Source organism: Scophthalmus maximus, chromosome 6 (assembly GCF_022379125.1).
Source record: "Scophthalmus maximus strain ysfricsl-2021 chromosome 6, ASM2237912v1, whole genome shotgun sequence".
Taxonomy (NCBI): domain Eukaryota; kingdom Metazoa; phylum Chordata; class Actinopteri; order Pleuronectiformes; family Scophthalmidae; genus Scophthalmus; species Scophthalmus maximus.
Genome location: NC_061520.1, coordinates 16,926,725 through 16,940,576, shown reverse-complemented (window position 1 = coordinate 16,940,576; position 13,852 = coordinate 16,926,725). Strand labels below are relative to the sequence as shown.

General features: G+C 44.1%; 1 protein-coding gene across 5 annotated transcripts in view; it reads left to right on the top strand.

Moving 5' to 3' along the window:
* Window positions 1–706: 706 nt before the first annotated feature.
* Window positions 707–13,852, top strand: part of LOC118308730 (histone deacetylase 7) — a 39,109-nt gene continuing 25,963 nt past the window's right edge. For 3 of the 5 annotated variants that reach the window (XM_047332576.1, XM_047332575.1, XM_047332577.1), the window contains exon 1: window positions 6,811–7,090. In XM_047332576.1, coding sequence (XP_047188532.1) covers window positions 6,826–7,090 — 265 coding nt within the window. In that variant the 5' untranslated portion in view covers window positions 6,811–6,825. Of the gene's footprint in view, window positions 1,060–6,810; window positions 7,091–7,112; window positions 7,396–13,852 lie in introns of those variants that run through there. The other 2 variants (XM_035630005.2, XM_035630006.2) reach the window with 2 other exon arrangements.

The following is a 13,852-nucleotide window of genomic DNA, read 5'->3' as shown; positions in this document are numbered from 1 at the left end:
AATGCTCCGTTTGTGTGTTTACACACAAGGAAGAGCTTGACTGGGTCATGATGTGAAACAAGAAAAAACAGCTTAGAGCTACGTAGTTATCGTCCTTGGATAAGCATCGTGCGTAAACTGCTGCCTCTGAACAACTCCTGAAAAAAAAGGGGGGGTGGGGGGTTTAAATGTGTCATATACTGTCCATATTGTGTTTGCATGTCTTGAAAGTAAGACTATTTCATTACAGAAGAGAAAAATTGGTAAAAGTGAAGCAAGTAGTGTGGATTATCACAATAATCCCTCCTGCTGAAAAACCATGAATTTTGCTATCAGAGATAAGTCTGCCTTAAAAAGCAGAGTAACAGCGTTTTAAAGAACGTTATAAAGGAAAACATTGAGGCACTCCATCAACAAACTGGCTTTTTACAATTTTGTCTTCAGTGAAACTGCGCTCAAGTGAATGAACAAAGCGTGATACCACTGTACAATGTGTCTTTCAACGCTGGTTGTAATACTTCATGCAACTCTCTTATTTCGATCCTGTGTGCATCCTAAAGCAACACTTCCTGCAATTGTCTGTCACACACAGGCAGGCACACAATCTGTAGCGCTCTCTGTTTCTCCAACACACACACACACACACACACACAAAGACACATATCCCTCCTCCCCTACCTCCCCGGAGGTTCTGGTGCAGGGGCAGCACTGACAAAAAAGTTACAGTGGGGTGATAGGGCAGAGCAACTGTGTCTTCTCTGAAAAAGAGATTTGAGATAGACTGTGTAAGTAAGACAACAGAGAGAGAGAGAGGGAGAGAGGGAGAGAGAGAGAGAGAGTAGGGCTCACATGAGAGGAAGTGAGAGACAGTCCGAGCGAGCCCGTTGTGTCAAGCAGTTGACTGTGGCTCTCTCTGTCAGAGCGCAGCCGAGCTTCAGCGTTGCAGCACCACTCCCCTGTCAGAGCAGGATCTATCTTCTGCCCGAGCCCCCCAGCCTGTCCGACTGCTGCCCCTGTGATTGACTGGAGAGCTGTGGGAGCACGGTGGGACCGCACACTGGATGTCAGCACCCAAAGCTGGTAGGAGACACAGCCCACTCTGTGACCGAGTGTTTAGCTGCAGCATGAGAACATTTGCCTCCTTCAATGACTGTAGAATATGTACAGTATAACATATAGTGTGTGAGTCTTTTGTTTATCGCAGCCTGAAGAGATGGTTCTGGCTGCAGGCGTTGACTCAGTTATACCCAGACCGTAGACTTGTTGGTTCGGTTCATCAGAGATTTCACTATGTGCTGTTGCTGCCGGCAGATGGTCAGTTTTGTTTGTCTTCAGCTGTGAGAAGCTCAGGTCTTAGCGGCTACTCATCGCCATTGCAAATGCCTAAAACATCTTGTAGACATAAATGTGTGAGAATGTTTAGAGGAGAACTGTGGTCAGTTTTTTGGGGGGGGGGATTTGTTCAGTTTTTGAAGAGTTGTTTCGCAGGACAGGGAAGTGGAATAAATTGGAAACAGACCCAGTCACCCTGGAGAGCTGTAGGCTGTCCACGAGAAGTACGAGAGTGCAAGGAATGAGGAGACACACAACAACAGTCCCTGCGATGTTGAAAGAGTCAAGCCACCGATGAGAAGGAGAAGGTGTTCGGCAAAACACAGTCAGAGTTAATCAAGTCGCTGTCACAACACTGGCTATCTGAGCAAGGAATAGCAAGGAAAAGGAAAAGCATTGACATGCTTGAGTTGTAAGATGATGGCTTATGCAAACATACATATTTTTTTTTGCCCACATATACACTTTTGTAGAAATCTCTAACCTGCCTTGTACTTTACATCACCACTACCACGTGCCGTAAAACTGCATTATGGCCACTGGTTCATACTCTCACCCCATCCTTCCTTGTTTTTGTCCACTGTACATCAATCTCGCTGCTTAAGATCAAAATGCTGGCCTCAGCGTGTTCTTGCTCTCTTGCCCAAAACTCTAAACTTTTGCTCTATTTTTACTCTCCCGTGCTCCCGCTCCACTTTTAGAGACTCGTCTACGTGGAATTCAGGCCAATAAATCAGACTTAAACTGCTCCGTGTCCTCGCTGAAAAATAATGGGTTTTAGGGAGTGAAGCGCTGATAAAAAACTGGAGCATGAAGACTGCAGACTGTGCTTGGACAGATGTTACCATGTACTCATGTATTTGTTTCAGAAATTGTAGGAATAAAGTGTTTCAGCATAAAACCCAGACAACTTGATAACCAAATTAATACTTTCCTCTTCCAATCTGTTAGAGGCTCTGTTGAATTTAAGCCTTTAAAATGAGATTGTTATCTAAAGGCACCGTTTTAATACTGTGTGGTTCACAGATTTATAATAAGAAATAAGTATTAAGTCTAAAATTAGCAAATGGGTAATACGTTTGATTACTAATCATAACACATTTGTTAAGCAAGAATGCAACCCTTTTAAGGCAAATACATATTGTAACAATGCTGAAATCTACATATTTTCTGGTTTTATATTAGTAAACTAACTCTCTTTGGATTGGTTGGATAGAACCAGACATTTAAAAAAACAACTTGTGATGCTTATTTTATTCTAAATGATGGAGAAGACCGATTGAGATAATAACTAGTAGATTAACCGACAACGAATGAATGTCCTGCGCAAAGTGGGAAATCCGAGCAGCCAAACTGTATAAATACCTCGATCAACCTCGAGCGTGTGTATTTCCCTCATTGTGATAAATCATCAGACTGTGCGTTTGTTTGGTTTGCAGAGGTTAAGAGGCCACAGTCAGCTGGAAGTGGCCCTCAGGGGACATAACTCTCCCTCTCTCAGGGTCACTGACTCATACTACATCTCTAGTGGGAGTCGCAGCACGGGTGTCTAAATCAAGCCGAGTGGGTGTCAACCGAGGGAGCAGAGGGAAGACAAAGTTGTGTGTGTCAGTTTCAAATCTGCCACAGTTGTCTTGCCTATTTAACCCTTCGCTAAAAGATTTAAAATATATCTTCCAGAAGTCATTATTTGCCTTTGGAAGCCTCCACCCATAATGACTTGTTGAGAAAAAGGTTTTTGTCAGTCCAATCAAAACATAACTGCGTCTTTGTTTTCGGTTACTTTTGGATGTGCACTGGTCCATGACATTTTCCAAGTTGCCGAAGGACAGTGCAGTGACTTGGCCGTACAGTAGGCCAAGAGTACGATGATCCAAAACAGATCACCTCTCATTAAGTCCGCTCTGGTCCGGAGAGCGGCCGCCAGCTGGGGCCCAATGAGCTCTGGACAGGCATGAAGAAGGACCTCCAGACGGGGGCTTGATGTGTGATATTAAAGACTGGCCCATAGTAAGTTCATCTCTTTACACCTGAACAGGCTGCTTTGTGTGTTTGGATAACAAACAGCAGATTAATTTGAGCACCACCCCCTTGTGGAAAATATATTTTACTACACTAGTAGAAGTAGTTTGTTTGAATGCTACTGCCACGAGGAGCTTTACTCGTTCAGGGAAATACTATGAAGCGGTTAAAGGAAATATAATCCCTTGTAATGAGACTCCAATGACACTTTCTGTTCACATTAATATCCTGGGCATAATGTGCTGAGGGGTTTTCAGAAATCTCTTGTTTTTCCCATTATGTTTAGCTGTCAGACGTTCCAACCAATCAGAGTTCTTAATCTGTCCACAGTCAAACAACATAAGCCCGGGGGCGTCTGTGAAATCGCCTCCACACAGGTTAGACGTGTAGAGCCGTTTTAAAAAGACGCGTCACAAAGCTTTTACACACGGCACTGAACTCTGTTTTGATGTTTTTCCACACACGTGCATGCACACAGGAGTTCGGGGGCGTCGCAAAGCGGCAATTTCCAGCAACGCTGTCACTTTCCAGAGAAACAAGGCGAGCGCTGAGCGCCATCTCTTCGCTCTGTGGGTTGACTTTGCTTTGCTGTTGGGAATGGAAAGGTTTCGGAGGCTACCCACCGCTGCGAGCAGTCTCCAGCGACTTCTCGTTTCAAAGTTACCACACACATGCTCCAGCGACAGCTACAGCTTCAGCGGGGCCTGCACCAGGCAATGGTCCTGGCTGTGAAGAGAACGTGAAACAACTGTGCATTTCTGCAACCACCTTTTTTTAAATGTGTGAAAAAGAACCTTTCTTTAATTCACATACATGACATTGCGTCGTGGTTTTTTGGGGGATTTTTTGTTTAAATTATGTTATCTGTGACTTAAAGCTGCATTAACTGAATTCATAGCCAAGCTGGAAACACAACACTGACATACTAACGCCTCACTAAGCTTGTTTGTCAATTGTTTGGTGGTGTTAGGTCGGTGGCATTCATAATAGCTGTAAATAAAAATAAAAAAAGGTTGCCAGGTGCATGTGAAAATCAGATTGACGGTATTGAATAAAAGGTTTTGAGCTTTAAAACCAAAACAATGATGCTAAAACAGTCGTAGTAGTTTTATCAATTAGTGCAGCCCTAAGTCGCTCATACTGTACCACTGATTCTGTCTGTTCTGTATATACAGTATGACACATACAGTATTTCCTGTCTGTCACTCCCGGAGGAGATGAAGTACTTTTCTGCTGCTCTTCCCGAGGACTCTCCCTTTTTCCTTCATATTTTTGTGGAGAAAGAGGGTTTAGTTTGTTGTATATTTTGTAAAGCCCTCTAAGACCCATTCATAATTTTCCACTTTATAAATAAAACTGACTTTACTTGACTTGACAAGCAAGGTAGCTAAAGTGGCTAAACTGTCAAACTGAATGTGATGAGCATGAAAGAAAGAAAGAAAGCGTAACGTTGGCTGTATATATGGGCGTGTTGTGTGTGTGTGTGTGTGTGTATCTGTGTCCTGTCTGTGAGTCAGTGCATGTCTCTGCGTGCATGTGTGTTTGTCTGAAAGGAACATGACCCCCCCCCCCCCCCCCCCGCCATCTGTTTGTGGACCCTTCAGCCTCCACCCTTTACCAGTAAATCCGTCTGACTGACAACTACACACACATTCCGTGAGTAACTTTAACACTGTGTCATTTGTGTCAGTGACTCCTCTAATATCTCACACATTAATTTTCCACATCAAACTGTCAATACCAGAACAATTACACATGCACCACATGTGGGGTGTGTGTATGCAGCTCTGCAGGCATGCCAATTATTAGTGTCCCACCTTTCTCCCACTCCCTCACTTTCTCACTCTCCCCATCTTTCTTTGACTCCCTCCTTTTCTTTTCTTCTTCTTGGCAATCTGCCGCACGACTGCTGCTCCCTCCATCAACGTATTGCCTGACTGCATTCCCCTCATTCCTACTGGCTTCCTGTGACTGGAAGAGGAGTGAGCCCCTGCTGGCCACAAAACTTTACCTTGGAGTCCTACCCATGTATACCATATGTTATTTTTCAATTCTTCACGGCTTTCACTCTACTGGCCTTCAGGGTTTTATTTGTTGTTTTTAATCCTCACGTACATAACATAAAATCCATGCGAGTGCCTGGGGAAGATGTTTTACAACTGTCCCTCTCTCGATAATTCCAGTCAGTCCCAAAAGGTCACATGCTACCCAGCAGTGGCACGACCCTTATGACGACAGAGACAGTGTAAACATGGTCTGAGGGGGAAAGATAGGATGGGAGAGCTCTGTTCATATCTGATGACGTGTCAACAGAAACACAAACATTGGTGCCAACGCCATCGGCCCTGTTAATAAACACAGCCAATGGAAGTGTCCTCGGGCAAGACACTGAACCCTTAATTGGACCCGATGACTGTGCCGTGTGTGTGTGTGTGTGTGTGTGTGTGTGAATGATGTGAGATACAAAAAGCAGTGTTTGAATTTTTGTGTGTATGTCTGTATGCGTGTTTTATGAGATGTATTTATTCTGCACTAACTGCATTTTATGACTGTGAAAGTTATTTCACTGTTTTCCTTGAAAAGCACATTGTGTTGCACTGGCATGAAATGCGCTTTATAAATAAAATTTGACTCGACTTGACTTGAATGGATGAATGTGACTTGTGCAGTGGTCAATAAGTCTAGGGAAGTCTACATAAATACAATCCATGGTGGGGTCTACATCTTGAATATACCCCCAGAACCTGGTGAGCAGTGACAATAGAAGTATTAACAACTCAAAATGTTGAGTTGTTATTAATTACAAAAGATAAATGATCCGAAAAAAATCATAATAAGTTGGCACAACATGATTTTCTTCAAAACTTAGGAGATTGAGTCGGCCTCAAAGTTCAGAAATATAGTGCAGTAAGTTGAACTTTGTCATTTTTGCAGTGTAGAAACCGTAAGTTAGCTAATTTCAGGGGAAATACAATTCAGGGAGCAATCATTACCAGGCACTCTCTGCCTAAGTAGAAGATTGTCTGGCTTCGAGCGTGTGCTGTTCAAAATGGAAGGCCCTGCTGGGAAATTCAATTTGCTTGTACATATCTCAAATTATTCAGGCCACAGTCCGCCCCGTGACTGGAGGGTGGACTAATAAGCGCTGCCAAGGTCACCGGGGAAAAGACATAGTGTTGTTGAAATTAGGCTGTGTGTTGTTGATAGCTGTTCTTTATTTCAATCTGACCAAAACTCTCAGGTACTGCAATCAACAGGCAAATCTACTGACTCACATTAGGAGCAGGACCGGTCAGAGTCACATGAAATAAAAGTCTGACGCAGCTCTGATCCAGACTGATTCATCATCATCGTGGACCCGACGTGGTTGTTGGACTTCTGGCAAAGAGTGGATTTGTCCTCCAGCAGAATGAGTGACAGTGGGAGTGATGCACTGTATGTGTCTGCTTTAAAACCAAATACCATCAAATCAGGGAAAAAAAGAGGGAAAATATGTGCATGTTAATAAGAGTGCAGCATATCAAAAAATTCAACACACACACACACCCAACAGGCTTCAGCAGATGGAGCCCTCACACTGGCAGCAAACACACGCACGCGCGCGCGCACGCGGATACAAGTGAGACTGACTGCAGGTTTTATCGGCAGTTTCACTCCCGTCACACAGACACACGCACACGCAGTGAGGAGGAAGAGGACGAGGAGGAAGAGGAGGAAGAGGAGGAGACTGTGTGCAGCTCGGTGAAGGTGTTGACTGGTGTGTCCCTCTTCTTCCCTCTCACATAATGAGCCAAACTATTTCAGGTGCTGAGCTTGGCCGCGTGGTTGCACTCGGCGGTGACAGCGGCGCGTGCTGACGGCTGGAACCAAAACAACAACAACAACAACAACAACAACCCGAGAGAGAGAATTAAGAAGAGCCAGAATGACCAGGACAGACTGTGGGACGATTGTTTTTCTTTCTGTCTTTCTTCAAATCTCTTTTGTTTGACTCGCTGCCGCCGGTTCATAAAGTGACCGCCAGTCGTCACATGCGTCGTCTCTGAACTTCGCCTCCACAAGGTAGGAGATGTGGATCTGCTCACGTGCACTGCGAGGTGGCTAACTGCTACACTGCTGAGCGGGACCGTGCTGCGCGTGCGCGCGTGCGTGTGTCAGTGTGCGCTTGTGTGTTCGATGACTGTGAGTGTGTGTGTGTGTCACTGTGTGTGTGTGTGTATATATGTGTGTGTGTGTGTGTATGTGAGTGTGTGTGTGTGTGTCACTGTGTGTGTGTGTGTATATATGGGTGTGTGTGTGTGTGTGTGTGTGTATATATGTGTGTCTGTGTGTGTGTTTGTGTGTGTGTATGTGTGTGTGTGTGTGTATATATGTGGGTGTGTGTGTGTGTGTGTGTGTATATATGTGTGTTTGTGTGTGTGTGCGTGTGTGTATGTGTGTGTGTATATATGTGTGTCTGTGTTTGTGTCTGTATATGTATGTATGTTTGTGTGTGTGTGCGCGCTGGTGTGTTCGATGAGTGTGTGTGTGTGTGTGTGTGTGTGTGTCAGCTGAAACACATTGACTTGGAGTGTGCTGCTTTCTGTTTTTTGGTGAGAATGTGAGCGCACTGACACACACTCCTTCTAGATCCACGTTGTCCCTCCTCTGGCTGGTGTCCAAGCTCAGCGGGTGTAAAAAAGCCCACCTGTGTGATGTTCCCCCTCCTCGTACAGTATGAAATGGGCATGATGATTTCCCAAATCGCAGTTAGAGTACTGCTTATGGAGTGCAGCCGTCTGAATAAGTAGATCCCTCTGCACCTTTTACTGAAATAATTGATTGTGTGTGTGACTGTTGGTGACCTGGTAATTATCCTAATCTGACAGGGAAACAGGGCCGTTTGAAGGTGACAAATAGAGCACACAATTGTGTAATTATAGCATTAAGGCTTCATTGTGAGCTTGAAGTGTTGGATTTCCTACTGGATGGATTTGCTGCCCATCACGTCATCGTAAAAGTTTGACTCACTCACTACTAGGCAACAAACGCTCGGTTGTGTGATGGGCCGTGGGGTGGCCAGCTGTAGTATGACAGAAGTTGTACAAAAAAATTGTTAGATCCCACTAAGTCGTACATATGTACACACACACACACACACACACACAGGGGCAGCAGCCATGCATGGAATAATGCTCTCATGTGTCCAGGTTCCCCTCTCTGGACGGGATGAGGTCAGAGCCTGTGTGGTGTTGTGGGGATACAGTTACGTTAGTTGCATTTGGGCCGTGCCAGAGGAATCAACACCACCTGCAGCTCCTCTGCCCCCTTTCCGTTGCCTTTTAAGATCCCCCCCCCCCCCCCCCCCCCCCCCCCCCCCCGCTCCTTCACTTTTTCCTGTCGTCATCTCGGATAACCAGCAGTGATCATCATTGCTTTGAATGGTTTCATCATGTCTACCAGTAATGCTTGCACGGCTCTGTGTGCAGGCTGCGAGACATTGATCATGATAACCGACCCTTCCTGCTTCACGATCGGCGTCCTCTTACCCAAACTGTTGCTTACAAAGGCCCGTTCGCTCCGTGAGTTGTGACGGACCGCATAGGTTCGGCTTTGCCACAGTTGTCAACTCTGAACAGGCCTCATATATGGCTGGAGAATTAAGTGAAAGTTGACCACCATCATCATAAAGCAGGGACACGCCAACACGAAGCCAAACAACTGGCATCCACAAAGACCGCCTGCTGTGTCTGTCCTCGTAGCATATAACTAGCCCATACGTTCTGCACTTGCGTGAGGGGAAATAACTCTCAGTACCAGCGGTATGCGGTAGTTTGTATACGTCGTTCACAAAGGGAAACCCGGAAATCATTTTTCTTGTAATGTCGTACAGAGCCTGGCCTCTCTTGGATCATGCTGATCAGTTGGTCCAGCACGTATTCATTCCCAACAGCCATGTCGACCCAGATTGACCGATAGATGAAGATGAACTGGCTGCGAGCAAACCTATTTAGTGTTGTGGGTGTGTACCCTCTTGATTCTCCTCGTTTGCTGTCTTTCGTCTTTCCGTTTCTCTTCTCATGCTCTGATTTGCTAAGGCTGATCAGCCAATCAGAGTGATCTCTCAGTCAGCGTTGTTTTGCGTTACTCTAGGTTGCACTTAACGTACGGTAGTGGGTAACCGTCTATTATAAATCCACAGTTATTTAAAGCAAAACAGATGACAGTGTTTACTTTTCTGAATATTCAACCCACCATCTGCGAGGAAAGAGCTGGACATGTGGCCCCGTTGTTTTCATTGATCTCTTTAGGCAAAATGTATATTTAAGAATGTCTTAAAATAGTGCCAAATACCCATTTACAATCTTCACATTTTCTAGTTTTGTCTGATCAGGGATTAGTTTTAGTTTTCTAATCGCTTAATCAACCTATCTTTTCAGCTCTAGTTGGGACACACAGTTGCAGTGTCTTTAATGTCATCAGCGTAATGCATTGACTCCTTTATTACATTTACAGTAAAAGGCTCAACAAAAACAAAACAATACGTAGTCATGACCCCACCATCGAGTATCCATTTTGGGTGGAAGTGTACTTGTGAAAGTGAGTATAAACCTTTTCCCAAGGCAGATAACCTTTAAAAGTCCCCAGTGTTTTCCCACTGTGAGCAACAGCACGGCACAGACAATAGGGACAGTGTTCTGGACCGACCAGTGCCCCAGATCACATTTCCTGTTCCTGATTTAAGATCAGCTCAGCTGATACACCGTGCTCCTCCAAAATGCTTCACTCTCCTTGTGCATCATGCAAGTGTTCGATTTATTTATGGATTTATTATGAGTGAGATGGCAAAATATAGAAATCAATAAAGTTCAAACAAAGACAGTAACTTTATCAAAACCAGCAGTAAAAGCAGCCTTTTGCCAGAAGACGGTAACCTTATTCTTACGGACTGCAGGGTGTATTTGAAACAAAGAGGCCCTTCTGTGTACATAGCCTTCTAACCTAGTGTGTAATAACAGACTGAGATGTACAGAGCACGGCAGACACACATGGGGGAGTTGTGGTCGGGAGTGGGCATGAGAACCTGGTCTCTCAGTCCAATCATCCCTATACCAAGAGGGTGAAAAGGCCAAATATCCCCAGGCATCATCTGGTAATTGTCAGGATCACAGAGCAGAGGTGCATTTCTGGGGGTTTGACCAGGGGGACAGACCACTGACCTGAAACCGTTCACGCTCAGATGATGTCGTTGCTGTTTGTTATGAAGTCTGGTCAGATTAATTCATTTGCATAATTGTGGTCTAAGCTGAGAAGAGGATTTTTGTGTGGTTTGTGGAAATGAGGGTGTGTGTTCGTCCTAATGTACTGCGTAACCTCTCTCTGTATTACATAATGTACTGTAACTTGTTACCTCTCAGCTGCTTAAGTACGTGAGTGAGGTATAAGGAGGAGTTCTCATATGGCAGTTTCCTTTGGCATTGCTGCCACTCGACCGTTTGTGGGTGAATATTCACAAATTTGGAAGTTACTCCGTATCTTCCCACCTTTAGTAACTTGCAAGCTTGTCACCTGGTCCTTGTCCCTGTGTCACTGTCGGTAAAATTCGATGAAAACAAACTATTAGTGAGATGAAATGTCCTTGTCTGAGATATATAGGAAATGTATATAAAATGAAATAGTACATTTAAATTTGGTAATTTTGTGGTAATGTATGTATGATCATTAAGAAAAAAAGCATTCAATAAGTGATTTGGACGTTGATTGCCATGGCAACTGCAGAAGCTTCAAAGCCCTGAGGCATATCCCCTACACATTTATTGTGCGTTTTCTCTGCATTTCCTCTAGTTCCTCTCAACACAAAGTTTCAGTCCCATGACAACCGTATGACAGCACCCTGGGCCAAATGTTGCTATGTTATCCCGGTCCAATAAAGATGACCTTTGGAAACCCAAAGGAGAAATAATGAAACAATTTGAACAATTGTCAGTCTGTTCTGGCTGTGAGAAATCAAGCTAGAGAATCACACTGAGGAGCATGCTCGTTTGTGACACTCTCATATACACACATCTCCACAGAGAGCCAGCGACCCCTCACCTTTTTCCCGTGCCGCCTCAGGGACAGCAGATCAAGAGAAGTCTCATGACTGTTTGACCCCTGACCTTTTCGTTGCAGAGAGTCACAGGGACAGTACAAAACAGTAGTCATGACCATGGGAGAAAGAGCGAGAAGACTACACAACATAGCTTGTGCTATTATCCTGCTCACAGTCAATTATAGGAATGTGGTAATCATATGTTGCGGCATAATAATCCTTGAGGGCAAATGAGATGAGATGAAATGTATGCTCTAGTCAGTTTAACTCAAAGGCTAAACAAATGCAAGATATCTGATAATGATAGATTGGTCATATTTGTTTTCAGATCTGAAACAATCAGTTAGTTGATCAAGAGAAAATTATCTGGCAACTATCTTGATAATCAAATTGTAGTTTTGAAATGTTTTGAAGTGTAAATTCCAGCCCTTCTCAGATTCCAGCTTCGCTCTGTTGTCTTATCATTGTGAACTGAACAGAGTTGAGTTAATCATCTAAAGGGTGAACGATTACAAAACAATCAACAAATCCAGAAAACAATCTCCTGACTAATCAATTTGAATATATTGATATAGTGATTCCCACAGAGAATTAGGATTAACTCGGGTCTGGTCGGTGAGGGTTGATTGTAGGGCTGAACGATTTGGGGAAAATATGTAATTGCGATTTGTCTGACAGATATTGTGATTTGATTTCCAATTATAATTACCCTACACACACACACACACACACACACACACACCGTACACTCGTCATGTAGCTGCTGTGGCGCTTTTTCAAGCCCAGATATGGGTTGGTGGTGGAGCCCCGGGACGTAGTGACTGAATGCTTTGCACATTACCTTCTTTTGTTGCACACCTGTCGGCTCAAACCCGAAACACTCCCGTATCACAGAATTGCGGCTTTTCTTCAGGACTACATTGTCAAACGTTGCTTCTGGCTCTGCGGATGCCGCTCCGCTAATGCAATGTTATTCTATGGTTTCAGTCGTGTGTTGTTGGTGAGAAGGACTAGCACATGCAAAACATGGGATTTCTGTTTGGTGGGCATGACTGTCACCCTGGGTCAGATGTGCTGCATTATAATGTATTCTACAGTGCAGCCTTTTGCGATTTGCAAATCGTGCTGTTTCAAAATCACGATTTCCTTTTGAAAACGATTAATCGTTCAGCCCTAGTTGATTGTTGTGATTGGCTAATGAACACACAGCCAGGACGCTCTCATGGGCACCCAGAATAACAGGTGTTATACCAAGTTCCACCTGCCTGCAGAGGATAGAAAAAACTTGATGGATTTTTTTTTAATGGTCAAACAGGCAACCGTCAAACTGTGACACACAATGTGTTTGTGTGTGTGAAAGAGAGAAAAAGACACATGGCGGGTCAAAGCCTGTACCACTCTACGATGAAGCCATGGCGTGAAAATGATCTTCTATGTTATTTTGAGAAGTATAAAAAATTTTTGTGTTCACTATGAAATTGTGGCAGAACAAAAAAGACTCCAGATAATTGATGGGAAACACTGAAATAACTGAACTGCAGCAACGGGTTAGTAGTCAGGCAGGATGTATGCAGGTGTTTTATAGTTTCATAAACACAGGAAGAACAATGACCTCAGACCTCAGTGAGAGGGTTGTTGTTATTGTTGTTAGTGTTGAACTTAAACAAACTTGAATTAGTACAAACGAGTCAGCGTATTGAGTCAACATATTTAGAAATACAGCTTATAAATTATTAACTGTTCAGTATATGCCAATACTGCAATAAACCAATACTAATATTCAACACATACAGCTTACACTTTATGAGGATGATGTTATTGACAGCCACACATCCTGTCAGCCACAGGATCATGTTTGGGCAATTGGTAATGCTATTAATACATTTAAAAGCACACACATGCCACACACACACAGACACACACACACAAACTGTGTCCTTACACATATGTGCACTTGATTACACAGAATAACACAAGTGTTTACTGACAGGTGACACTAAAAATAAACTGCCTTGGTTACATGTGCTTAAGCGAGTACAAAGAGCCACAGTGATGTTTCTAAAGAAACAAATGGACACTATTAATACACCGACACACGCGGGCACTGATGCGGTGGTACGTGCGCACACTCGGCCTCAACTGTTGCACAAGCAAGATCCCACTCATGCAAACACAAAGACCTGCTGTGTACACTCAAAAGAAACAACTGCAAGTTATTAATATCTTGGCGTGTTTCGGATGGACACATACGCGCGCACACACACACACATGGATGTACACATTCACACAGAGATTGATACTCCAGCTGCTCGGAAGCAGAGGGACAGAACGTCCCCGACAGCTGTGGATTCCTGTGAACGTGGGGACGGGGGGGTAGAAAATCACAGAGGGATAGGTGGCCTGCTGACGGTGGCCAGTGTGGTAGAGAAGTTGTCATAAAAAAAGGGT